Source organism: Salvelinus namaycush, chromosome 41 (assembly GCF_016432855.1).
Source record: "Salvelinus namaycush isolate Seneca chromosome 41, SaNama_1.0, whole genome shotgun sequence".
NCBI lineage: Eukaryota > Metazoa > Chordata > Actinopteri > Salmoniformes > Salmonidae > Salvelinus > Salvelinus namaycush.
This window is the reverse complement of record NC_052347.1, coordinates 11,906,894-11,929,411: the sequence shown is the minus strand read 5'-3', so window position 1 is coordinate 11,929,411 and position 22,518 is coordinate 11,906,894. Positions and strand designations below refer to the sequence as shown.

At 44.8% G+C, this 22,518-nt stretch overlaps 1 protein-coding gene across 1 annotated transcript in view; it reads left to right on the top strand.

The window, feature by feature from the left end:
* The first annotated feature begins 1,318 nt into the window (after nucleotides 1-1,318).
* The window catches only part of LOC120034034 (cytohesin-3), a 45,451-nt gene continuing 24,251 nt past the window's right edge, over nucleotides 1,319-22,518 (top strand). Inside the window, exon 1 of the mRNA XM_038980426.1 lies at nucleotides 1,319-1,679. Within this exon, the coding sequence (XP_038836354.1) occupies nucleotides 1,661-1,679 (19 nt within the window). The 5' untranslated portion in view covers nucleotides 1,319-1,660. The remainder of the gene's footprint in view (nucleotides 1,680-22,518) is intronic.

The following is a 22,518-nucleotide window of genomic DNA, read 5'->3' as shown; positions in this document are numbered from 1 at the left end:
TGATTTAATATGTAGGCCTATATTATACATGCTTGACCTCATCACTGATCTGGGGATATGATTTAATATGTAGGCCTATATTATACATGCTTGACCTCGTCACTGATCTGGGGATATGATTTAATATGTAGGCCTATATTATACATGCTTTACCTCATCACTGATCTGGGGATATGATTTAATATGTAGGCCTATATTATACATGCTTGACCTCGTCACTGATCTGGGGATATGATTTAATATGTAGGCCTATATTATACATGCTTTACCTCGTCACTGATCTGGGGATATGATTTAATATGTAGGCCTATATTATACATGCTTTACCTCGTCACTGATCTGGGGATATGATTTAATATGTAGGCCTATATTATACATGCTTGACCTCGTCACTGATCTGGGGATATGATTTAATATGTAGGCCTATATTATACATGCTTGACCTCGTCACTGATCTGGGGATATGATTTAATATGTAGGCCTATATTATACATGCTTTACCTCATCACTGATCTGGGGATATGATTTAATATGTAGGCCTATATTATACATGCTTGACCTCGTCACTGATCTGGGGATATGATTTAATATGTAGGCCTATATTATACATGCTTGACCTCGTCACTGATCTGGGGATATGATTTAATATGTAGGCCTATATTATACATGCTTTACCTCATCACTGATCTGGGGATATGATTTAATATGTAGGCCTATATTATACATGCTTTACCTCGTCACTGATCTGGGGATATGATTTAATATGTAGGCCTATATTATACATGCTTTACCTCGTCACTGATCTGGGGATATGATTTAATATGTAGGCCTATATTATACATGCTTTACCTCGTCACTGATCTGGGGATATGATTTAATATGTAGGCCTATATTATACATGCTTTACCTCATCACTGATCTGGGGATATGATTTAATATGTAGGCCTATATTATACATGCTTTACCTCGTCACTGATCTGGGGATATGATTTAATATGTAGGCCTATATTATACATGCTTTACCTCGTCACTGATCTGGGGATATGATTTAATATGTAGGCCTATATTATACATGCTTGACCTCGTCACTGATCTGGGGATATGATTTAATATGTAGGCCTATATTATACATGCTTGACCTCGTCACTGATCTGGGGATATGATTGAATAATTCCCTCACAGATTACAATACAGTACAGCCTTTGTACAGTACAGTCACATGAGGGCAGGTTTGTAGTCGTTGCTCCACAGGGCGGGACAGATAATGATGACGTACAGTGAAAGCTGCCTGTCTGTCTAGTGGAGAAGCGGAGTCGTGGAGCTCGGATGGGATAGCCTACTCTCCCGATGCTAGTGGAGTGAAGGTGTATCTGCCGGATAATATGCAACCGATCACTCTAGAAAAAAGACGTCGCCGATTCAGTTCCATCTGAAATAGGCTACACTGATGACGGATATCCAAGCGGATTGCCTCGTGATTCCAGCATTGATGGCAAGAAAATAATATTCCCCATAACAAGACGCGGCTTCTGTGGTCAACCTGTCTGCAAATGCACCCTGCAAATTAAAACGCGCATTTCAATAATTTACCCCATATTCATACAACAAGTTTCAGCGATCTTACTTGGTTTTTTGGACCTTTGCATTTTCCCCTTCAGCCATGGACGAAGACAATCAAGGTAACGTTACATCCCATTCACACGCATGTTTATCTTTCATGTGTCGATGTGTTGTTGTGTACACTAGGATCATTTTGGGTAGGCTACAGCAGGACCCAAGGCCGGTTTAATGACAACAATCAGGTTAACACCGTATTTGGTATTGTGATATTTCACATAATAATAATAATAATCATAATACTATAATCTGTCTGTTATATGTAACAATAGATTTAAAGATGACGTTAGAAAATAATAAAAGAAGAAAGAATACGAAAATAAATAGAAGGCATTTAGAATGTGAACATTTATCCCTCTACATTGACACATGTTCACCCTCACTCGTGTATGGTACAGCGACCCAGTAATGAGCATGTTTCATGGTTCCATGAGAAGTCATCTGAAACAGAACCATCAGTCATCACACACAGTGGATGTGTAGCGTGCTAATGCGGGATGGAGGGATATGGATTGACCTATATTCTGCGTAAATAAGAACAAACAGGACTGTCACACTCCAGCGGATAGGCATGATGCCTGTATGAATAGATCACTGTCATGAGGCTGAATGCAGAACGCATACTCCCTTGGCTTATTATTAAGACTTTAAGTCACCAGGTCAGTTACACACTCATTCTAGGCAAGCTCAACAGGTCATTCCATATGTAGGGAAGGCTAATTCAAGCATTGCTCAGTGATATATAAAGTTATGACGAATTGAAGAGTGCTCTCTTTGGCTCAGTTCCACGACTAGATGCTGTGTGTGTGTGTGTGTGTGTGAGTGTGTGGACATAAGCACAATCGGCTCAGTATTTGGATATCTCTATTTGAGACAGAAAAGTCCAGGAAAAACTCCTGGCCCTAATCCCAACTACAGTCCCGACCCACCTTTTGAGAAAACACTGATCTACAGCTGTTGCTAGGCCCCTTTACTGTTTAGTCCAGAGCTATGTGATGTATGTTATTCACTGTGGCAGAGTGGAACGAGGGAAGAGGGTACAGAGCCCTCCTTGTGCTGCTATCAAAGTGCTTCCCCTCCAGTGGTGGGTGGGAGACGTCAGCAGCAGCACTGACAGACACACACCACAGACAGACATCACAGACAGACATATTGTATGGTCCTGTGATGCCAACCAGAGATAATTGACAGTTAGACAGCAGAGAGAGGAAAATCGAACCCCCCCCTCCATTCCATCCTATCCCTGTTCCCCCTCTCCCTCACGGCAGTCTTCCCTAACAGAGAGAGAGAGAGAGAGAGAGAGAGAGAGAGAGAGAGAGAGAGAATGAATGGATGGATGATAGATTGTGGTCTGGAATGATAAGAGAGGTGTCAGTGTGTGTATTTGTGTGTGTGTGTGTGTGTGTGTGTGTGTGTGTGTGTGTGTGTGTGTGTGTGTGTGTGTGTGTGTGTGTGTGTGTGTGTGTGTGTGTGTGTGTGTGTGTGTGTGTGTGTGTGTGTGTGTGTGTGTGTGTTGGAGGGGATGTGTGTGTGTGATATAGGCCATGCTGTTTTCACTCATCTGGAATAACGTATTAATATCTCCTGGAAGGATACACACAGTGCCACATATGCCAGTTCTGCAGACAGTTGATGAGAGAGAGAGAGACCACCGGGCTTATTGTCTAGCATGCTTGGCTTGATTTAGGACACATGAAGGATATCATCATCACCAATCATCAGTGATCTCCTCACCCAACATCTACAGTATATACACTGTATGCCCGAACAGAACCAGAGCGTACCAGGGTCACTGAGGAGAGACAGCCCAGGGAGGAGGTGATTAGGCTGGGTAGCAGAGCAGGGCAGAGTGGGTGAGAGACGGTTCCTGGCTCTGCTCTGTGGGATACTGTCTGTGACACGCCGGGCGTGGGGCGGTCGACAGGAGTCCTGCTGGGCCAGTGTGATTAACACACGTACACACGTACACACGTACACACGTACACACACACACACACACACACACACACACACACACACACACACACACACACACACACACACACACACACACACACACACACACACACACACACACACACACACACACACACACATAGCATGCCAGGCCAGATGGAGAGCTGCCAGAGAGAGAGGGATGGAGAGAGCAGGAGAATGAGAGAGGGCCAAAGGATAATAGAGAGAACAAATAGAGATCAAGTGGTAGACAGAGAGAGGGAGGGAGTCAGAGAGTGAGAGAAAGAAAGAGAGGGAGGAAGAGGAGGGAGGGTTGGAGACAGGCCAGAGAGGTAAGGAGGGAGGCCAGATCAGTGCAGGGATGAGTACATATTCCTCCTTAATCAATTATTCAGTCTATTACTGGATTTCCGTTCAATAAAACTCCTATCTGTTGTGTGATGATTAGCTAACTGTGGGTGGTAGTAGTGATGTGCTGTACTCCTCTCCACCAGTGTTCATCCCCACCACTGAGGCCTTATAGGAGAGAGCAGAGCACTACACACACACACACACACACACACACACACACACACACACACACACACACACACACACACACACACACACACACACACAGGCATTAAAAAACTCTGGACAGCAGCAGAAACGAAGGTGATTGAATCCATCTGACATGCATGACACTCCACAATACAATGCTTCTCCACAGGCACCTGCTCTGATTGGTGCCTCACTGCTGCTTTGTTTAATCCACTCATTTGACATGAAGCAGAAGACTCTAATGTCCAATTCTGAACGGAACATTTAAACAGATTAAATGAACAGTGTTTTTATTAGCAGTGTCATTTCTACTAGCTTCAACTGTGGCACAAAAGAGAGTGTGTGTGTGTGTGTGTGTGTGCGTGCGTGTGCGGCACTGACTGGTAGAGTGAGAGACCATATGGAATGAATCAGTGTTTTTATCCCTTTAGTTACGTTCACAGCATGTCTACCGACGGACTGTGTGTCTGTGTGTGTATGTTTGGCCACAAACTGCTCTGTTTACTCAGTGCGAAAACCGACCGTTTTCATTGGCTACGCTTGTGTGCCCGTGCAGCCGCGAGGTTATGCCATGCACGCTCCAGGCCAGCCGAGGCGAGACACATACCCCTTCAGAGGCGTATCTCAATAGTCTGATATGGCTTCCTCTGCTTGTCTCCTTGTCTCCTGTCCTTCGTCTGCACTAATGAAGAATTGGACATTAAGCACCTACTACACTCAGCCACAGTATTTATTTGACCTGAAGGCCTGCTATGCCCTCTACTCTGACCAACCCACATTCAGGATAGAAGTAGAGGAAGCAACGGTCCCAGACCTTCTCGTGTGCTTGCTTCTGTGGACGGAAAAATGTCTTCAGACAGAGAATGTTAAGGAGGTTGTTTGTTTACGTTTGGTCTTTGGAAGAGATGGGGCGTCTCTGGACCTCCGTGTTTACCAAAGGCCCACCCTCTGTGAAGTAGCTAAGAGAAGTGCAGCTGAAAAGTTGATGGGTCACGGTTCAATGACTATATGAGCTCTCCACAATTTAGAGCAACTCACGCTTAGCTGGTCCAGCTAGAAGACGTCTCTTTGCTCTGTTGCAGCACAGAGCTCACATTGTGCCGATCCACCATTTATTCAGGTGGACTGGAGTCCTTCAAAGTATGCCACAGCACAGCAGCCTGCCAAACTGACTGGCCCTCCCAGGGCTCCACTGACCTGATCAGTGGGTCAACAGCTTGGGACTAGAAGGTTCTCTCTACATATTTGTCAAAATTGAGTTGTTGACGTAGCCTTTTTCTGTTCAATGTTCTCTACTTATATAGTAAAGTAAATACTCCAATTCACGTTGTTAAGATAAACATTCCTGACACCAGTCAAATCAATGAGCGTTCAGAACTTTAAGGCCAATTATCTCAAAATCATTGCAGATAGAACCTTATAGTCCCAACCCACTGGGCACACACTGGTTAAATCAACATTGTTTCCACCACATTTTAATGAAATGACGTGGAACCAACGTGGTATAGACGTTGAATGTATGGCTTGACAACAATAGTGAGGGCACTAAAGCACATGCAGAGCTGGAAGCAGCTCTAGTTTACTACTGCAGTCCTGCAGAACTAGATCCCAGCAGGCCAGTCTGGATTTAGACTACCACAACTGCATTACATGGAAAAAGTAGCAGCCAAAAAGAATATGAAGACTACATTTTATTGGTAATAGAGCCTATGTGTTCCACGTCTCTCCATCTCTCTGTCTGCTGGCTGCTGACTGTGGTCGTGCTTATAGAAAGCATCAACATCCACTGCTTCCCCAATCAGTTACTTCTCAATCTAACCCTGAAGGGCCACCACTAGTCAGCCAGACTGGTCAATACTACGTCCTATAGCCTCTCTCTCCTTCTATCGTAGTTTAACAGTCATTTTCTTTCCAGTCTAAATATACTGTATGTCAGTCTAAATATATATCTTATACATTGATTGGTGGGTTGTCTGGTTCTCCACCCAGGCCTCCCTGTGTGATTCAGCCCAGTGTGAGTCACCTCTGTCAGGTTGGGCTCTGTGTTGTGACTGCTGGGTGGTTGTCACCACCCTGATGCCCTGCTGGCTATATAACAGAGACCTTGTTTGGCCAGGCTCAATATCTGATCATACAAACAGATACAGCAGAGGGGGGAGTTGATACTGTACGGTGGATGGGTTGAGAGAGAGTGTGTGTCTGTGTGTGGCCAGAGAGGTTTCAAGTCAATAAGTCACCATCTTATAATTTAAAACACACTGTTCCTATCACACACACCCTAATATAGGTCCAAATAAGCAGATGTTTCTATTGCATTTAACCTTTATTCACCCAGGTTAATGTTATTGAGATATTATCTATTTTTTAAGAGAGACTGAATGATGTCAAGTCCATATTTTGAATGGTGGAGCGCGTGCTACCCTTATATGTCTTTGATACTCCCCTATATACCCCCTGCTTGAGTTGAAGTTAAGTTACAGTAAGTTGGAGTAAGTTAAATTGGAGTTTTGGGATTATTGACAGACGGGCCCACATGAAGTTGAAGGGTAGAGGGTAGATGTAAATGCGCTCTGTGTTCTGTTGTGTTAGGAGAGACTGGGGAAATCCTCTTGGACCTCAGCACTGTTTTCTCAATCTTAAAAAAGGGGTCTAAGAAATGTTTATAAGTGAGTGTGGTGTGTGTGGCAGGAATTGGTGAACTGTTGTGTCCCAGCAGAAGGGTCCTAGTATTGGAGAGAGCACGCATAGGTTCTCAATAACAGCCATGATTCCTCTCCAGTCCATGTTCCCTCCCTGGCTGGCTGATATACGGGGCTGCGTAGTAAAGTGTTCCACATGAAGAATAGTTGAATAGATTAAAAACAGACCTAGACCAGGCCAACAATACGGAGGTTTGGGGTGTGTGAGGGGGGGGGGGGGGGGGGGGGGGCTGTGTGTGTGTGTGTGTGTGTGTGTGGGAGGGAGGGAGGGGGGGAGGGGGATTTTGGAAGCGTGAGGCAAATTGAGCTCTATTTTCCTCCTCTCTCTCAGTGTGCTAGAGCTCCCAGGAGTCCTGGGTCATATGTTGAAAAGAATATTTGCGGGAAAGAACAGCCCCCTCTCCAGTCTGGGCTTTGTCGGCCCTCAAGTTCAAGGTTCTGTCTATGCGTGCATTCATGCCTGCATGTGTTACATGTTGGCTTTTGGGGAAGGGAAGAGAAGGCCGACCAGAGTGGAGCGGAGGAAAAGGCACGGCTGGAACAGTTATGTAAGGGATCATAGATTGTAAAAGCTGCTGAAGATGCAGGAAAAAGGTGTATCCACCCTCAGTCACTACAGTCAGCCAGCATGCCAGGACATCCAGTCCCCCTCTGTCTCCAAACACACAGGATCTTATAACCTCTGGTTTCCTCAGGCCAAATGCGTCCTTCAAATGGATGGAGACTATTTATCCTCAGCATGTACTTTTATTCTTTTGACCATGGTGTTACTTTTCTAGGGATAGATTAGTGTTGGCTAGAGTGAGGTGTGTATCTTCCTGAAAATGCTTTTATCCTCTTGACCACTGTCTTGTCTTCACATCAGGTTTGATATGCACTGTTGGTTTTTGAGCTTGCAGCTTACTGGAAAGAAATGTACTTTGTGCATTTGTGATGGCAGGACACTGAATCAACAGTATAGTGCTGCACTACATATTCTCCTCTCCTCTCCTCTCCTCTCCTCTCCTCTCCTCTCCTCTCCTCTCCTCTCCTCTCCTCTCCTCTCCTCTCCTCTCCTCTCCTCTCCTCTCCTCTCCTCTCCTCTCCTTTGCTCTATAAGAGGATGTGTACAGTAATGCTTATTCTGGACCAGCATGTCAGTAGAGTAGACCATGCTCTGTCTGTCTCTCACTCTGTCTGTCTCTCGCTCTGTCTGTCTCTCGCTCTCTCCCTCTCTCCATCTGTCTCTCTCTCTCTCTTTCTCTCTCTCTCTCTCTCTCCTTGTGTTCTGTGCCATGGTAGATCTGCACTCACTGCTTTTTCTCTGCTGTAAAATACAGCCTCATCATGTAAAATGAATGTGTTATTTAGTTGTGAGGAGAGGGATCAGCAGGGTCTGCTGTTGCCGTGGTGTTGCAGTAGTAGTAGTCTTACTCTTCCCCTGATGGAGACCAGTATTTATATATATATATATATATTGTGTTGGTTTGTCACAGCATAACACCTCATAGTCAGTACCCAGCGGGGCCAGCCATATGACGAACAGGGACCCTCTGCATGACCTGCGCGCGTGTGTGTGTGTGTGGCTTTATGAGTGTACTGTATATATAGTGAGTGTTTAGGAGTATTCAGAGCAAAGTGAATGCTGCAGTTACCATGTATATAGTACTCAGCCAGAGTAGGTTGGTGGTGGAGGGCTCAGCCCCAGCTGTGTGTACAGTATCTCACGGTTTCCCACTCCCATGGACCAGGATGAGATAGCAGTTAATCGTGTGTGTATGTGCTTTGATGTGCGTGTGCATTTGTGTGTGTGTGTGTGTTTGTGTGTAGATGGAGAGGATTACCGGCTGCTGCAAGCCCTCTCCATGCTTAAACAAATGGGGGAGATGAGCTCTGGAGGGATGGGGACAGTTAGTAGATTAAGGGTCATGGGCTGGAGCTGCTGGCTGTCACCTCCCTACATCCAACTGTAGCTGCTGGCTGTCACCTCCCTACATCCAACTGTAGCTGCTGGCTGTCAGCTCCCTACATCCAACTGTAGCTGCTGGCTGTCACCTCCCTACATCCAACTGTAGCTGCTGGCTGTCACCTCCCTACATCCAACTGGAGCTGCTGGCTGTCACCTCCCTACATCCAACTGGAGCTGCTGGCTGTCACCTCCCTACATCCAACTGGAGCTGCTGGCTGTCACCTCCCTACATCCAACTGTAGCTGCTGGCTGTCACCTCCCTACATCCAACTGGAGCTGCTGTCTGTCACCTCCCTACATCCAACTGTAGCTGCTGGCTGTCACCTCCCTACATCCAACTGGAGCTGCTGGCTGTCACCTCCCTACATCCAACTGGAGCTGCTGGCTGTCACCTCCCTACATCCAACTGGAGCTGCTGGCTGTCACCTCCCTACATCCAACTGGAGCAGCTGGCTGTCAACTCCCTACATCCAACTGTAGCTGCTGGCTGTCACCTCCCTACATCCAACTGGAGCTGCTGGCTGTCACCTCCCTACATCCTATTGGAGCTGCTGTCTGTCACCTCCCTACATCCAACTGGAGCTGCTGTCTGTCACCTTCATACTTCCTATTGGAGCTGCTGGCTGTCACCTCCCTACATCCAACTGGAGCTGCTGGCTGTCACCTCCCTACATCCAACTGGAGCTGCTGTCTGTCACCTTCCTACATCCAACTGGAGTTGCTGGCTTTCACCTCCCTACATCCAACTGGAGCTGCTGGCTGGCACCTCCCTACTTCCTATTGGAGCTGCTGTCCAACACCTCCCTACACCCAACTGGAGCTGCTGGCTGTCACCTCCCTACACCCAACTGGAGCTGCTGGCTGTCACCTCCCTACATCCAACTGGAGTTGCTGGCTGTCACCTCCCTACACCCAACTGGAGCTGCTGGCTGTCACCTCCCTACATCCAACTGGAGCTGCTGGCTGTCACCTCCCTACATCCAACTGGAGCTGCTGTCTGTCACCTCCCTACATCCAACTGGGGATGTGGGCTGAATGGAGAGACACCAATAAACAGGATACAAACATGACAGAGATGAGAAAAACCATCCCTCTCTTCACAAATACAGGATACGTACATCACTACTACATTGAGACTTTGGTCCCACTTTATTTAGATAGTCCCATATAGATGGTCTACAGATGGTCATACTATCAACACGCTATATGTTGATAAGCAAACACTTACTAAGGTTAAGGTTAGGTTTAGAATAAGGGTTAAGGTTGGGTAAGAGTTAGGGTTAGTGGATAGTTAGTTGACATGATGTTGACAGTTATTGAACATCTACTGAACATTTACAAACCATCTCCTTGGGACTATCCAAATAAAGTGTTACCAAGACTTTCCCCACGTCAATGATGAGATGAGAAGCCTGATCCTTGATCTGATTTAACAAAGTCCCCTGACTACATATACGGCATACCAATCAGGGATATTTCTTACATTGTAATCCATTGAAGTCCAAACACTGTAAGAAAAACATTTTTCGGGACGGAAAAAATATTTAAGTGATTAACTTAAACGATTAAAACCAGATATCAATTATGTTGAAAAGATAATGGACCCATATATCAAAATAAAATCTAGGCAGTCAAGGAGAATTGAAAATTCCCAAAACAATGAATTTAGCAGTATTCATTTAGTTTTTATGTTTGAGCAATAGAACACAGGATTAGCCATAGCAAAATGCATAGAATTGCAGGAAATGTGCCTTAAAACTGCAACAGTTTCTCTCAGCTCCATGGCAAAAGGTGTAGAATTGCAGGAAATGGACTTAAAAATGCAAAAAAAAGATCTATAGCGACAAGATGGGGGCCTCTAAAATGTAGCCGCGCCATAAGGCCGTCCGCGCTCATTGCCACGCACTCTGCCACGCCCCTGCCACGCCCACCACCGCGCTCATTGCCACGCACTCTGCCACGCCCCTGCCACGCCCACCACCTAAACCCCCTTTTGATCCAGAAAAACCCCGCCGATGATAGAGGAGGAGTTGGCTAAAGCACATACAGATCTGGGATCAGCCTAGTCTTCATGACAGTGGGACAATCTCCAGTAGTGAATGGGATGTGCAGGGAATCACTGTGTGTAGCCTGTATCTGTTCTGCTGATACAATACGGAGGATCCTAACCTATTCTATTGACCTTTCAAACCTCTCCACTACATTGTGTGGGGATTTGTGAGAGGAGAGAAGAAAGAATGACTAATGTTTTTCATGGTGGGAAGCGTGAAATGAAATGTGAATGGCCTCCAAGGCAGGTCGGTCTACTCAGGCTCTCTGGACTAGGTCAGCCTGACAGGCTCAAGAATGGGCCTGCTGATGTCCAAGAGAGCATTGATAACGAGACCTTTTCACAAGGACAGTAGCGGCTAGATATCAAGCTGCATCAAGACGCTGTCCTAGGGGGGACTAATACACACACACACACACACACACACACACACACACACACACACACACACACACACACACACACACACACACACACACACACACACACACACACACACACACACACACACACACACACACACACACACACACAGAGAGTCAAGAGCGCCTCGGGGTGTAGACAGAGATTTACGGTGGCTCTGAGGCATGGGTCCCTTCACACACACATTTAATTTCCTTTCACCTCTGTCACTTCACATCTCTCTGGCTGGAATACACAAACACTATGAAACAAGCCCTCCCTCTGAGGGGTCACTAGCTACGGAAATACATTATGTGAATGAGATCCCACAGTCCCACAGACATCAATGAGGATCTCCATATGTGTGTCAAAGTAATACTCCAAATATATAGACGGTGGCCAAGTTCACTAACATCATGGTGTTCTCTGAGTAGCTTTAGCAGAGCAAACTGTCATTGCTGATTTTTCATCAGAGGTTTGATGGATAGATAAGTTATAGCATGATATTACTGTAGAATGAGGTGGTAGACAACACCATGTGTATTAGCTAGACGCACTGGTGTTAGATGTCCATAAATGAAATGGTTATACTTTAGAGTTGTTTCCAAGGGTGAATATGGAGAAAATGCCTATTACCAACATCTGCACCTGGATGGAATGATTATATTTGTTTTCCAGAGGCTGTACATTTTTTCCACTAGTTGTCCCAATTTCCACTTTCAAAGATATCGTTCCCTTGTAATTCTAGGATTTATTCAACACGCAGGGAGAAATATTCAGTAAATATGATACTTCACTTATCCGAAGACTTGACAAACTGTACAGGTGGCTGTAAATAATGAGAAGACGGTGATTATTGTCCTTCCTCTAGATAAAATACAATCTTCACTATTTAAAATCAGCATCCGCATTCAATTTCTCAAGAAAGGGAGAAGCACTTGAGCCCTGTATGCCTGAAAATGTTCAAAGAGCCATAATGAGAACAGTGGCACGTTAAACCCTTGTGTTTACAGCAACAGAACCACCATGTTGGATCATCAAGAAAAGTATTGATCTTATTTCTTGGAGTATCAGGCCTTTTTGAGCAACTTTGTCTCTTCCACTCTCCTATCTTATTGTCCCAGGAAGGAAACCAAATGGTTGTTATAGATTAGTGATGGATCAATCTTTTCCTTTTCAAATCACAGATACATACAGTAGATATGAACCCAGCGTTACTGAACTTCATACAGAACATCTGAGTTCCATCCAGCTCTTCAAACAGGAAGCTTCATATAATTTCCTGTATCCTATGTTATTTTGCATGACTGCATTTTCCGATCTCCTCAACATCTGGCTACCCCAATATTCAGCTCTATGAAGCTGGGTCACAGCTGGATGTGACATGGGTTCAGGTGGGTCGAATGCACCAATGGGACTATATCAAAATATTGTAATTTTTATCAAATTGTTAATGTGTTTTGAAGGATAATTGAGGGGTATTACTGTAGCTAGAGGGGGTTACTATTTTTCGTTATTTCCCCAACATATGTAATCCATGTCATATTTATATCTTGTAGGCCTATTCTGATATCTGAAAATGGTATCAGTTGGATTAAATGGGGGGTTTTCTTGAAATCTGTGGTCAAATGTTTGTTTTTAACATCTTATAGGCAGCATAAAGATTATCAACAGATTACTGTCGACCTCACTGCGGCAGCTGCATTTAAATGCCACACTAACTGCCCAATTGTACCATACTAAATCACATAGCAACCAATAGGTCTGCACCCTGGACCTTAGCTCCACCAATAGAAAATCTGCATTTCACAACACTTCCTCATAAAGATGCTGCTAGTAACAGTTAAACTGTCTACCTCTGTAAACTTCATCATCATCTCAGTTCCAGACAAACTAGAGAAGTGAATAAAAAACCCTGTTATGTGGAGGCGTACAATCTGCAAAAAGTTTTATATAAAAAAGTCCAGAGAAAAAGAGGATGTCTGACTGACCTCAACCACCCACGTATTCCCTGTGATAAAGTGATCCCAGCTCCACTTTTTTCATGTTTGCTGTGATCCTGCTGTTCTCCATTCACAGAACAACACAGAGAGCAGGCAACAGCAGCTAGAGTCCTACTTGGCAGCCAGTGTCTCTCTCTCTTTTAGTCTTTCTCTCTCTTATACTCCTTCATGCTCTTTTCCAGATGCGCTGTCTGGATGGCCAGAGCCCAATATAAACAGTTCAGTCATTCAGTGCAGCCTCCCTCAGCCTCACAGGCTCTGTTCTGTTTGTCTCCTCAGGGCCTCCGTATCAGACGACTGGCCAGTGGCAGATACACTCCAGTCATTTCCTGAGTGACTCACACTGGAGGACTGTGGGGGTTCTAAAGAGGGTTCTAAGAGTGGCCCTGTTAACATTTGTGTTGTTCTTTTTCTTCCTTACTACTAATACTATGACTAATAGTAGTGATAGTGGGGGGATGAGGCTTCTGAACCTCACAATAGAATACAGGACTCTCACGTTTTGGCAGTCATCCACTGCTGTAAAGCTAACCCAATGGACATCTACCCGTTCCAGTAGGCCTTTTATATTCCGTCCACCATATTGGAATTCAGAGATTGCCGTGCATGACAACTTCCAACCGCTTGTTCCTTCGCCAACCACCAAGGAGTCGTTTACCGCGTCTCCACCCCTACTCTAAAGTCTGACCCTAAATTACTTGATGATTGATAGTCAATTATAACCTCTGCTCGTCATTGGAGGCTTATCTCCCATTATTATCCACAGTCACTGTCCCCGGAGCTGTTTTATTGCCTCCTAAACGGCCCGATCCAGCGGTCACACTGTTCTCTGATCAGTGGTGTGTGTCCTAGGGTGACTTTGTAGAGTAGACGCTGTAGTGCGTCCTATGGTAGGGTGACGTTGTAGACACTGTAGTATTTGTGTCGTAGGGTGACATTGTAGATGCTGCTGTAGATGCCGCAGGCTCCGTTAGTGAGCTGTGCTACTTTCCCCTCGCTGGCGCCAATCAGTAATCCTCACACATTGTCTGGCCTGACACACAATACAGACAAAAGTCCTTGGTTGCTTTAATTACAGCCTAGGGCCAATGCTTAAAATAAATTTTGACAATATTAATATAAGTATTTTTTTGTATTATGTAAGTATTCTATATTTTAAGTACTGCGATATACAGTATACAACAATATGGATGTTTTGTGGAGAAAGGTAGTAGAGGTCTGAACGGTGCTTCCACAGTATCCCCTCTATCCTCTTTTAAGTCAATGTGTAGGAAAGAAGGGGCCCAAGTTGTGCTCTCATGCCCTCATACCATACCCAGCTTCCCCCCTGGAAGTCTCTCCTTGGGAAAGGAGACATGGCCCCAGCAGGATGGTGCATGCACGATAAGATAAGAAGGCCCCTCTGAGGTAGACTCATGGCAAGGGTATTTTAAAGGGAAATTCATTGGTCACAACTCAAAACATGCAAAACTCTCTAAAAATGTACCGTAAACTCTCTTTAAAAATGTGCACTGAAAAGAAAGCAGGGATACAGTCATAATATACTCATTCACAACATATGCCTACCACCAAGCCATAAGACTCCTGAACATCTAATCAAATGGCTACCCAGACTATTTGCATTGTCCCCCCTCTTTTACACCGCTGCTACTCTCTGTTGTTATCATCTATGCATAGTCACTTTAATAACTCTACCTACATGTACATATTACCTCAACTAACCGGTGCCCACGCACATTGACTCTGTACCGGTACCCCTTGTATATAGTCTCCACATTGTTATTTTACTGCTGCTCTTTAATTACTTGTTACTTTTTATTTCTTATTCTTATTCGTATTTTTTTTAAACTGCATTGTTGGTTGGGGGCTCGTAAGTAAGCATTTCACTGTAAGGTCTACACTTGTTGTATTCTGTGCATATGACTAATAAAATTTGATTTGATTCGATGCTGTGATTCGCTCCTTTTAATACGCAGGAAGTGACACGTGAAAGGAGGATCATCAAGAGTAATCAAAGGCAACCCCACTGCAGTCAGCGCCTGTAACTGAGAAGAGATAAAGAACAGGGGACCCTGCTGCCAAAACGACTAATCTAATTTGTTAGGAAGAGCATGACACATGATGACCCAAAAATAGACCAATTACGGCCCTGTTTTCCTCTCCGGAAGGGAAGCGGAAGCGTTCCTTTAATGTGGAGTTTTGGCAAACGTTCGCAGATGGGGATCTTCTTTTATTCCATATGAATAAGTCATTGTGGCTGGTGCGCTTTGCTGTCGAGGTGGGTTTAGGCTTACAGGGGGAGCGATTTGTGTTTCAAGCCTCTGGTGCTTTGTGATCATGTGTTGTGCTGTGATCTATTTGTTTTGATGTTGAAATCCCCTTTTATTTGGGACAATGTTTGGATCTCTGAAATAGCAGAAATGACAGCAAACATTCCCTGTGAGTGACTGTCAACGACGCAATCAAGCGAAATAGGCTGTTGAATACAAGCACGAAAGCAAGAATGAGTTGCACAAAATCAGAAAATTACACTGCATATTTTTTTTGTGTAAATCAATGACAATCCAAACGACTGAACCAAACTATACTGAACAAAATATATAAATGCAACATGCAACAATTTGAAAGTTTTTTTCTTAGTTACAGTTCATGTAAGGAAATCGGTCAATTAAAATAAATTCATTAGGCCCTGATCTATGGATTTCACATAACTGGGAATGCAGGTATGCATATGTTGGTCAAAGATACCTTTGAAAAAAAGGTAGGGGCGGGGATAAAAAAAACAGTCAGTATCTGGTGTGACCACCATTTGTCTCATGCAGCGCAACACATCTTCTTCACATTGAGTTGATCAGGCTGTTGATTGTGGCCTGTGGAATGTTGTCTCACTCCTCTTCAATGCCTGTGCGAAGTTGCTGGATATTGGCGGGAACTGGAACACGCTGCCGTACATATCGATCCAGAGCATCCCAAACATGCTCAATGGGTGACATGTCTGGTGAGTATGCAGGCCATGGAAGAACTGCCACATTTTCAGCTTCCAGGATTTTTTACAGATCCTTGTGACATGGGGCCGTGCATTACCATGCTGAAACATGGCGGCGGATGAATGACACAACAATGGGCCTCAGGATCTTGTCACGGTATCTCTGTGCATTTAAATTCCCATCGATAAAAGGAAATTGTGTTTGTTGTCGATAGCTTATGCCTGCCCATACCATAACCTCACCGCCACCATGGGGTGTTCACAACGTTGACATCAGCAAACCATTTGCCCACACGACACCATACATGTGGTCTGCGGTTGTGAGGCCGGTTGGACGTTCTGCCAAATTCTCTAAAACGACGTTGGAGGCGGCTTATTGTAGAAAAATAAACATTAAATTCTCTAGCAACAGCCCGAGTGGACATTCCTGCAGTCAGCATGCCAATGCTGGGGAGGCAGGTAGCCTCGTGGTTAGAGCATTGGGCCAGTAACCAAAAGGTTGCTAGATTGAATCCCCGAGCTGACAAGGTAAAAAAAAAATCTGTCGTTCTGCCCCTGAACAAGGCAGTTAACCCACTGTTCCTAGGCCGTCATTGTAAATAAGAATTTGTTCTTAACTGACTTACTTGCCTAGCTAAATAAAGGTTAAATAAAAAAATAAGTAAATTGCCCGCTCCCTCAACTTGAGATATCTGAGGTGTTGTGGGACACATTTTAGAGTGGCCTTTTATTGTCCCTAGCACAAGGTGCACCTGTGTAATGATCATGCTGTTTAGTCAGCTGTTTGATATGCCACACCTGTCTGGTGGATGGATTATCGTGGCAAATAAGAAATGCCCACGAACAGGGATGTAAACAAATTAGTGCCCAGCATTTTAGACATCTTGTTGTGCATTTGAAAATGTCTGGGATCCTTAATTTCAGCTCATGAAACATGGGACCAACACTTTACATGTTGCGTTTATATTTGTGCTCAGTGTAGTGTCTTAGGTGAGGCCTGTCTTCCAGTAAATGAGGAGTCCCAGTACAATAACATGTTTTTCAGATCAGATGACTTTAGCAGACTGACTGATGAGCTTAGCAGGTCCAGGGACCGAAGGGAGAGTAGTGGGAAATTGTTGTCTCCCTTTACACAGAGGAGCTGTGTGTGTGTGTGTGTGTGTGTGTGTGTGTGTGTGTGTGTGTGTGTGTGTGTGTGTGTGTGTGTGTGTGTGTGTGTGTGTGTGTGTGTGTGTGTGTGTGTGTGTGTGTGTGTGTGTGTGTGTGTGCGTCTTTTTTGGTGCTAGAAAATACTTTAATTTTAAAGACTTTGATTTACTTTGAAATGGTGGGAGAGAGAGAAAGAGCAAAAGGTGGAGAGGGAGAGGGAGAGGGAGAGGGAGAGGGAGAGGGAGAGGGAGAGCAAGCAATTGAACGATAGAGTGAAAGAGAGGTCACATTCACAAGAAGAAAAAAACAAGTGGTTTATCCTAGAGCCTGTTGAAATACATGTGCATGATTCGCTCAGTGATGGTGATGGAAATTCCTTTCAGCCATTTGGTTAAACAGGAGAAGACTGTAAATCAGAGTGCTTTATGATCGGCATAAAATCAATGCAGCCAATAACAATATGAGAGACATGAGACTATGCTAATGAGAGAGACTGTGGATGAGGTTAGCAAATGATTTAATCATGTTACATATGACTGTAGAACACTTGGCGGGGGAGGATTCTGAGTGTAGAACTATTTCCAATGGGGAGAGGGTTCTGACCTGAGAACTGTTTGGGTGTTGACCGAAGAACCTTGCTGGGGAGGGGTCTGATGGTCTTAACTCTATCTTCTGATTTTAGAACAGTTTGGGTTCCGATAACAGAATGATTTACTGGGTCTGAACTCTGGGTGCTAATTGTAGAACTATTTGGGTTCTGAGCATAGAACCCTTTAGTCCGTTCTGTGTATTGAACTTTGGAGAAGGGTCATAGAAGCAGGCAAGCAGCAGACAGCCTTTGCCAGGTCCTAAGAGCATTCAGTCTGACTCTATACAGGAGCCACTGCTACAGTAGTCTGATCAAGGTTGCAATACTCTTAATGGGGCTATACACTAGAAGCTGCAGCATTCTCTAGACTGGTCTGGTGGGTCACGCCAGAACCACATCATCCTCCTGACTATTACCATGGAGATGAGGCTAATAAATAGCCAATGGAGCCCTCCGAAAGAACATGGCTCACTTTGAAAGTGTCACACGTTTTTTTATGAGACAAGGCTTATAGTGAAGAGTTTTCCAGGATAAATTAGGGGAGAGAAAGATGGAGAGGACGATGGAGGAAGCGTAAAGAAAGATGGAGGGGAGAGAGAACTAGAGTGAAAGAGAAGGAGGACAAGGAAAAGAATAGTGATTTAAAATATTTAAAAACAGAGAAGAGGTTGAAAGAAGGGGAGATAGTGAAAGAAAGTGAGAAAGACATAGGTGAAAGAATGAGAGAATGAAAGAAGGAGAGGATAAGAGAGAGATGGCTGTCAAAGGACCTGCCATCACACCTGTACCTGAGAGAGGAAAACAACCAGCTAAAAGCAGTGGGCAATGTAGCTGTAAAGCTACAGCCAACAACACAGTACTGCAGTCCTACTGACCACTACTGACCCTCAGATACAGAGCTGGACTCAGATCCGATCTATGTATTTAACTCTGAGACAGAGCTGGACTCAGATCTGAGCTATGTATTCAACTCCGAGACAGAGCTGGACTCAGATCTGATCTATGTAGTCAACTCCGAGACAGAGCTGGACTCAGATCTGGAGTATGTATTCAACTCCGAGACAGAGCTGGACTCAGATCTGGGGTATGTATTCAACTCCGAGACAGAGCTGGACTCAGATCTGATCTATGTAGTCAACTCCGAGACAGAGCTGGACTCAGATCTGGGGTATGTATTCAACTCCGAGACAGAGCTGGACTCAGATCTGGGGTATGTATTCAACTCCGAGACAGAGCTGGACTCAGATCTGGAGTATGTATTCAACTCCGAGACAGAGCTGGACTCAGATCTGAGCTATGTATTCAACTCCGAGACAGAGCTGGACTCAGATCTGAGCTATGTATTCAACTCCGAGACAGAGCTGGACTCAGATCTGGAGTATGTATTCAACTCCGAGACAGAGCTGGACTCAGATCTGAGCTATGTATTCAACTCCGAGACAGAGCTGGACTCAGATCTGGGGTATGTATTCAACTCCGAGACAGAGCTGGACTCAGATCTGGGGTATGTATTCAACTCCGAGACAGAGCTGGACTCAGATCTGGGGTATGTATGCAAGAGAACACAAATTGGGTTATAGATGGTTTTTATTTTGTGAACAGTTGAGTGATATTGCAGGACACTTAATGACAGATTGTGTGGTATTTGACTGGGTCCTAGGCGTGAGGTCGTAACAATACTATAATACCATATTCCCAGTACAGAGCCGAGTCAAACCAAGCTGGCCTGGTTATGCTTCCACCATAGTTGCTGGAACCTCAATGCGAGAAGAAAATATCCAGCTAGCACAGTACGGTTCAGGTCGGCCCTGACTCAGACACATATGTTTCAGGTTTTGTCTTCCATGACACACTTATTCAACCTACTTACATCATTCAGCAGTCTCAGCTGTGTTGTTGCACATATTTCTCCATGATTATAGTAACACAATGAGGAGACTATGGCGAGCGCTTGTATAAGTGTTCCTGAACTCGTGATGTGAACTTAGTTTAACCCAGCCTGTGTTTGTGTGGCTACTATTGTTACGGCGGACCAGCGTCAGTGGGCCTAATCAGTGCAGACATCCTCTCTTCATTGTCACAGTGAAGACCTGTAGAAAATCAGGAAGTGGCTCCATTGGCTCTGTTTATTAGTTGTTCCTTGTCTTGCTGTCACAGTAGGCACTAGATGGCCATGCTAGAAAGGACAATAGTAGCCTATTGACATAGCTATGTGCTCTTAATCGAGGGTTAGGGTCAAAGGTAAGGTCAGGGTTGAGGTGAGAGTAGCCTAAAGTTTAAGTTTAGTAGTTGAAATTGTATTTCTTGTGAAAAGGTCCATGTGTTCCATTGTTTCTATAATAGCCAGATAGAGTTGTCACTATCTATCTTTAGCCACGGAACCATGAAACCATGTAACAAGGGGCACTCCAACATGTCCGCCTCTCCCGTCGATCTCCCTCTGCAGTGCAACCAGGGGATCAGTGTGCATGGGCAGCTTTTGTATTCCCTCTCGCTACCAAGGAGATTTGAAAGGCGTGACACTCGATTGAGTTGGAGATCTGACTTAGGGAATGGTCAATAGTGGTCTGTTCCCTGCATGGATCTGACCTCTATCTCGTCCTCTGTGTCAGTCACTGTCCAAGAGAGAACTCCAGGGCTTCTATTCACAAAGCTTCCCACATTAAGAGTGCTGGTCTAGGATCAGTTTAATCTTTTAGATCATAATTAATACTATTTTTTATGGAAAGTAGGACCTGATCCTTGATCAGCCCTCTTACTCTGACACACTGTGAATACAGCCGGGGTGTTCTAGAATGTCTAGAGTATGTTATCTATCTTATACCGGCAGCCAGAGACAGCTATGCATTATGCAAAGGGCCTTAAGTAGCCTTAGCTAGCTTAGCTAGCAGTTACAAGACTTGGGGATAAAGGCATGCACGTCCAGGCTGGGGGAAGCATGGTCAGCATAACAGAGCAGTTTCGAAGCCAAGCCAGCCAAACCTTAGCATGGCAAGATAGGACAAACAGATCTGGGACAAGGCTAGCCCAGCACCACTGTGTCTGCAACTTTTCCAGAGAGATTCTCCAACTTGGTGATCCCCTTTGTTGGATCACCAAGTCCAACTCCAACAGCTGTACTGATTCTATCAGGGTCGAGTGTGTCACAGCGCCACTTGGATCAGGAGATGAATGACATTGGTCTATCAATGGCGTGGAGAATTTGCATGTTGTCTCCCTGTCTGTTCCTGGTTCAAGACCCCTGACTGTGACTGATCGCCAGGGCAGAGAGAGGTCTGACTGAGGAGGTGAGGGAGACAGGATGATCATGTAGTCATAAGTACATAAAACATGTACTTACCATGACTGTGATGTGGTTGTCTCATCTAGCATTCCTTAAGATGAACACACTGACTGTAAGTTGCTCTGGATAAGAGCGTCTGCTAAATAAGTAAAATGTCAAATTGAATAAGTCATAAGATCTTAATATCATGGTGCCCATCAGAACCAGGCCAGTACTCACAAAGCATCTCTGAGTAGCAGTGCTGATCTAGGATCAGGTATCCCTTTTAGATTATAAAGAATAAGATTATATGGACAGGAAGGACCTGATCCTAGATCAGCACTACTGCGAGACACTTTGTTAATAAGGGCTCAGATCTCCTCTACAGATTATTATAAAGACTTGATAACAAGTAGAACACTGAGAAACTTTGGACAAACGTGTCTGTTGGAAAATAGACTCTTTCTCTCAGATCAAGATGACTTCCTAGTTCAATTCACTTAGGGCCTGAAATATTGAAGAATTCAAACTTCACACTCAAATATCCTATTGACGTCAATGCATAATTCCCATTAGATTTGGAGTTGCATGGGCTCTCGTTAGTGCTCAGCCCTGAGTGTGTATAATAAGTGATTATTTTCAGTCTTAAACAAAGTGAAGTAGGAAGTCTCCCATGGCGTGTGGTGTGTGGCCACTTGTCTGTATAATTGATTACACTGCAACAGTGAGTTCCTTAAGTGACCGTTCAGTAGCAGTAGCACTTTGACCCTGCCTAGGGGTGTCTGACCTCTCACCTCTGTGATGACCTCGTTGACCTTTGGAGATCACATTGATCTGGTTGGTCACGGTAGAGGAGAGGGAGAGGAGCGGAGGAAGGGAGTCAGACTGGAGGTGGAAGAAAGGGATGCACACACACACACATCCTTCATGTATAATGCATTAGATACCCAGGCTGACGGTGTATAGCCTACAGCAGCAGTTCATCCACAATGATGATATCAGATTACCCAGCGTTCCCACATGCATACACACAGCAGGGGGATTGTCACTGAACACAGCGGCCATCAATCCCAGACAATTTGTCCCTTTCTTTTGGTTGACTGGGTTTTTTGAGGGAAAGTAGGTGGGATGGCGCTCTGCTTTGCCCATTAGAGACGTAGGTTGCCTGGGGGGGCGATCTGCTCTACAATCACTGGCTTTATGGGCCTGGTTAAAGAGCCAGAGTAACGCGGAGAAGAGAACGCTCTCTCTTCTCTTCTCTTCTCTCTCTCTTCTCTCACTCTGTATCTATTCTATTTATTTCTCCTCTCTCTCTGT